A 6,000-nucleotide genomic window follows, 5' to 3' on the forward strand; every position below is an offset into this window, starting at 1 on the left:
TGTCCGTGTGTTGGTCCGTCTGTTGTTCACCCACCTATGTGACGTTAATGAGCACCAGTATATGACTGAGTACCAGTAGGGGCGCTGTTGTGCCAGAAACAGAGAGAGGGATAGTGCTGCACTGTTGCCTGCTAATGAGAGAGAGAGAGATAGAGATAGGTGGGGGGGAGGGGAGTTGCACACAGTTCACACCGGTGTGATTTTGTTTTTAGTAAGCTCATAACGCGTAGTGATGCGAAGGTAATTCAAAAGAAGGGACGTCATCTACAGTATGTCATTTTCACTCTCCACCAATTCCAGCCAGCAGATTTGTCACACTGGGAGGCAAACTGCAGCCGTGGAATGCATTGCAGTCAATGAGAGCCAGGTAGACCAGGTGGAAAATAGAGGGTATGCGCATCCGTAAAGTGAGTGGCAAAGTGAGTTAATGCAGATAGGACTTTTCAGTTTGAATAGTTTTTTGCCACTCGCTAGGCGTTCCTGGCATAACTTCTGGGTATGATGATGGTGTCATGTGCATACTCAGTCCAGGAAAATAAAAGAAGATATACTGACTGTATCACACATACTTTTCTGCTGTGTCGATATGTACAGTACATTGTATAATTGTATTGAGGTAGCTAAAGACAAGAGCACAAAGTACTTTTCTGAACTTGCCAAAGTATGCCGAGACTGACCATCATTGGCTGCCAGACAGTGGCCTTGTGGTTAGAGTCCGCCCTGAAACTGGGAGGTCGGGGGTTCGATCCCCCGGGTTCGATCATACCAAAGACTGTAAAAATCAAATGAATGGGTTGGATTGGGGGGTCAAATCAATTAATGATTCCCGAGCGCATCAACAAAACTATTAGAAAACAACCTGTGATATGTCTTCTTTTATATTCCTGAACTGATTTACTGACAAAGGTCCATCGACACCAATGTATTGTGTCAACTCGCCCCATTACTAACGCTGTCCCTAACCACACCGCTCATTGTCGGACTAATGACGAGCGCATCCCGACTGACCTATCATAGCCTTGAGTGGTGTTATACGCTATAGACTGACCTATCATAGCCTTCAGTGGTGCTATACGCTATAGACTGACCTATCATAGCCTTGAGTGGTGTTATACGCTATAGACTGACCTATCATAGCCTTCAGTGGTGCTATACGCTATAGACTGACCTATCATAGCCTTGAGTGGTGCTATACGCTATAGACTGACCTTCTATCATAGCCTTGAGTGGTGTTATACGCTATAGACTGACCTTCTATCATAGCCTTGAGTGGTGCTACACGCTATAGACTGACCTATCATAGCCTTCAGTGGTGCTACACGCTATAGACTGACCTTCTATCATAGCCTTCAGTGGTGTTATACGCTATAGACCAGGGGCGTCACTACCGTGACGCAGACAACGCGATTGCGTGGGGGCCCATGACGCCTGAGGGCACACCCAGGTCGGGAGAAAAAATAAAAATAAAAGAGGTGGCAAATTTAAAAAATAAAAATAAATAAAGAGGCGGCCGGGCCCCTTAACAATATATTGTTAACTGAGGTTGATTTTACGTCGCAAAACATTGTAGAAAAATACAATCACGATTTAACCTGTGAATTCCCCATTCAACGTGTATCATTCCGTGAGTGCCTGAGACAGCAAGTATCCTTCCAAGCCCACTATACCATGTAATATACATCCTGCGTCTACTACATCCTGTAGTTCACTTAAGAAATAAAAGTATTGATACAAGCAGCTTTTATTTTGAAGAGGAAGAGGAAGTTGTTTCGGTTGTAGCCAGCTGCCATGACAGTCTACCGGTGCGGGTGGCAGTGGAATAATACAAACAACATGCTTTTAGCCAAAGTTCATAAAAACCGCATGCGTCTATGACTTAAACAATGTGGGCTAAACACTTTGGAATTACGTTAAACATGGTATATCCTCCGTGGCGGCGTCATTAGGTGAGTACTAGTAAATGAATTGTTAAGTTTCATAGTATCATTCATCATCAACAGGCTGTTGTCGATGCCCCCCAAAATGAACAGGTTACAGCCTACAGGATTCTCATTATGTTACTGTCACTGCCTGCAAGGATGGCCGCCGTGCCATTTCTTATAAACTATCTAATTCATACGTGGGTCGTCGTGGGTACACGTGGAGTTGTTGTTATTGTTGTTCATGCGCCACGGTGCGCGGCGTGCCATGGAGAGGGCATCAGAGCGCAGCGCAACAGCCTTATGGTATTGTCTGAATGTCTGTAGCCTACTCTCTGCACTAGCTCTTTCTGTCCAGTCCTACGTGTATAGGCTGGCGATTGTGGCGACTTATATTCGTTAATAAAGAGAGAGCTGTAAAGGGGATATTGTCTATGGTCAGTTCATGGTGTGTATCATTCTCGTTTTTAACCATAGAGTTAATTAGGGCCGTGATAATGTGGCGCAATGAAGGTAGGCAGTAGGCTATAGCCTAATACAATGTAACCAACTTGCGCAAGCATAAAAAAATGGGTTTTAATTGTCTGGTAACGGAAAATAACGGAAAATAATCTAATTTATTACTTTTCTCAGAAGGCTAATCTTTGAAAATGTCGACCTATAAAGACATGCCCAAATATACAGACCGCCACAGGTCGAAAGTGGCTGAAAGCTATGAAAGGGTGACAAAAACAAATACTGTATATAATGTATCATTTCCCACCTCATCCCAGCGTGGCATGACGTTGCATGCACATGCTCTCTCTCTCTCTCTCTCTCTCTCTCTCTCTCTCTCTCTCTCTCTCTCTCTCTCTCTCTCTCTCTGAGCAGACAACAGGGAAATGCTCGCTGTGAACGTTGCCCTGAGCTCTTCCTGCTTCCATCACCGTGCTGCTTATAGAACCACCGCTGGAGTCATCAGTGCCCTCCTCCGCGGCATCAGTGCCCATACCCGAGGCGGGGGTTGGCGATAGGGCCTTTCTGTGTGGAGTTTGCATGTTCTCCCCGTGTCCCCTAGGGTAGATACCCTCACAAAAACATGCAGTAATCCTGGTCTCTAAACTACCTCCCTCCATGGCCAGCTGGAGTGCCTGATGGAGGGGAAAGGAACTGGTCGGAATAACGTGTTCCTTCCACGCGCTACGTCCGGCCGGGGAAAATCCCCCCTGTCAGGTGAAAAGAAGCAGCTTGGACTCCTCATGCATAGGAAACTGGGTTACAAAATCGTGGGATAAAAAATTTAAATAAAAAAATTAAATAAAAAGAACCACCGCTGGAATGCCTTGGTCTTCTCTGTGCGTTGCATTGCACCGATGCCTGAATCGACCTCAGTATTTCCTTTAGGGCATACAGCAAACAATGTTTGTCTGTCTGACTCTTCGTTGTAGCTTTTTTATGCTTGTGGGGGTGGGAGGATTTGCGTGTTTCTGCATACTAGTGTACTCTCTATACTACAACTTTTAAATGTGTGTGTGAATTAATGTACGGTATGTGGAGACAGTACATGTCTCCATGCATGTTTTGTGTGTATGCATGTGTGTGCGTGTGCATGTGCATTGGGATAGTGTTGTCATGTCAAGGACAAGGTGCTGACAGGTGTCAGTTGCCATTTTTCCAGATCGGACAGTAGAGTTGGTGCTTGTTGCACTGCAGTAGGCAACAAGTAGCCTTTTTCATTTTATTTTAGAAGGATTAAAGTGATCCACCTCTGTGATCCAGCTGTTTCCCCCGCAACCCGACTACGGATAAGCGGTTGAAGATGGACGGTTGGATGGATTCAAGTGAGATTCATTGATGTGTGGGAGCGACTGTGTGATGTAAATAGTAAATAGACATTTATTTATTTTGGATAGATAGTTTGTCTAATCTGATGTCATATTATAGTCACTTTGTAGCACTTACAGGGAAATTCTACTAAATTGTAATTGGAGGTACAAGACAGTGCTGTTGTTGAGCACACGCAACATTCCCTAACATAAACTTACTCTGTTTTCGACAGCTCTGTGTGTGCGTGTGTGTGTGTGTGTGTGTGTCTGTGAGAGAGAGAAAGAGAGTGCTTGTCTGTGTGCGCGTGTGTCTGTGCAAGAGAACGAGAGAATGTATGAATAATATAGCAGTATGTGTTTGCTCCTATATCTCGTTGTGTTGACAGGATCTGTCACACCTGTGTTCATAATGCTGTCGTGAAGACAACTGGTTAATGCCGTTAATGTCACAACACAATCAGGCAGCAGGAAGTGAGTCACCAAATAAGCGAGAGAGAGAATGAAAGAGATTGGGAAATATCTGATGACGTCCTAAATGATAACGATAATAACAATGATGGATAATGAGAGTGTGTGTGTGTGTGTGTGTGTGTGTGTGTGTGTGTGTGTGTGTGTGTGTGTGTGTGTGTGTGTGTGTGTGTGTGTGTGTGTGTGTGTGTGTGTGTGTGTGTGTGTGTGTGTGTGTGTGTGTGTGTGTGTGTGTGTGTGTGTGTGTGCGCGCGTGCACTCGCTCAGCTATATACTGTACAGCGTCCGGAGGAGGAGAGAGTGGGAGGGGCACTCACTCACACATGCTCAATAACACACACACACACGTATGCGTGGTGTAGTAGTGAGTTTCTCAGTGTGGACTCTGCCTTCGCTTCAGCGACTGGATGTACAGGGCTGGGACGAGCAACAAACAGAGTGTGTCTGTGTGTGTACGCATTTTGACAGTCAATCATATTCAAACGAGGTCAGTGGCTCTTTAGATGTTACTCTACATCGGGATGCGCGCGTGTGCGTGCACAAACCAGGGTTCCCGATTCAGCCAGAAGGCTGTAGGCGTCTGAGGCGTGAGATCTGCTAGGGTTTGGCTCCTTCTCGACTGTGTGTGTGTGTGTGTGTGTGTGTGTGTGTGTGTGTGTGTGTGTGTGTGTGTGTGTGTGTGTGTGTGTGTGTGTGTGTGTGTGTGTGTGTGACTGTATGCGTGTGCATGCGAGACGGTCGTAGTGAGTGAGTGTAGGGACTGGGGGAGAAGACGGGAAGCACCAGCAGAGGCGACACAAACCATCCAGATGTGATGTATGGACACCTCTTGTTCCCCGGGACGGTGGTGGACCCCCACTAACGGGGGGTGAACGGATTAGCACAACCCCCCCCCCCCCCCCCCTGCAGACGTCATGGGGAACAGCGTGCACAAGAAGAAGCTGGTGCAGGTGGAGGAGAAGAAGAAAGGCTCTTCACACCACCAGCACCACCCAGCCAGCCCCAAAAGCCCCGTAGGCTTTTTCTGGCTGTTCGGCCGTCCGGACAAGCTGAAAGCAGGTACACCAGATGATGATGATGATGATGACAGAGGCGGAGGAAATGGCTGGAGGGAATAGTGTTGGTTTTGACAGGAAATGTAGTTTTAGTCACACTTTAGTCAACTGAAATGTTTTAGTGTTTAGTCTAGTTTTAGGACGACTAACTGTCATAAGATTTTAAATGGTGCTGTAACGACTGATTTTAGAGTTGGCTGCATGCTGAAAATAGCAGATCTACAAGCTCACAACACGGCGCGCTGCGATGCACTGTGAACTTGTAGATCTGCTTTTTTTCAGCACGCAACCAAGCATAATGTGACGTGCCTTTTAGTTCTCTCTTCTCCCTAACATTTCATAGGTTTTAGTCCTCATATATAGCTTAGTTTTTATATTATATATTTCATATATAGCTTAGTTTTTATATTATATATTTCATATATAGCTTTTTATTTCGTTTTTACTTAGTTTTCCTCAGTGAAAAAAGGTAGTCGACGAATATTTTTCGACTAAATCAACACTACTGGAGGGAACGGCTGGTTCGAAGTACAGTATGAGCTGCATGCTCCTGTCTGTAGCTGCATGCTCCTGTCTGTAGCTGCATGCTCCTGTCTGTAGCTGCATGCTCCTGTCTATAGCTCCAATCTGTAGCTGCATGCTCCTGTCTGTAGCTGCATGTCTGTAGCTGCATGCTCCAATCTGTAGCTGCATGCTCCTGTCTGTAGCTACATGTCTGTAGCTGCATGTCTGTAGCTGCATGCTCCTGTCTAT

The 6,000-nt window shown here is 45.8% G+C and overlaps 1 protein-coding gene across 3 annotated transcripts in view; it reads left to right on the top strand.

Annotated features, from left to right (window-relative positions):
• Positions 1-6,000, top strand: part of nhsl3 (NHS like 3) — a 66,079-nt gene that overhangs the window by 21,938 nt on the left and 38,141 nt on the right. The window contains exons 1-2 of one of the 3 annotated variants that reach the window (XM_083774687.1): positions 4,555-4,865; positions 4,950-5,251. The exons of 1 other annotated variant lie outside the window; for it this stretch is intronic. In XM_083774687.1, the coding sequence (XP_083630813.1) occupies positions 5,107-5,251 (145 nt within the window). In that variant the 5' untranslated portion in view covers positions 4,555-4,865; positions 4,950-5,106. Of the gene's footprint in view, positions 1-4,554; positions 5,252-6,000 lie in introns of those variants that run through there. One more of the 3 variants, XM_083774686.1, reaches the window with a different exon arrangement.

Source organism: Protomyctophum parallelum (genome assembly GCF_964188405.1).
Source record: "Protomyctophum parallelum genome assembly, chromosome: 1".
Taxonomy (NCBI): Eukaryota; Metazoa; Chordata; class Actinopteri; order Myctophiformes; family Myctophidae; genus Protomyctophum; species Protomyctophum parallelum.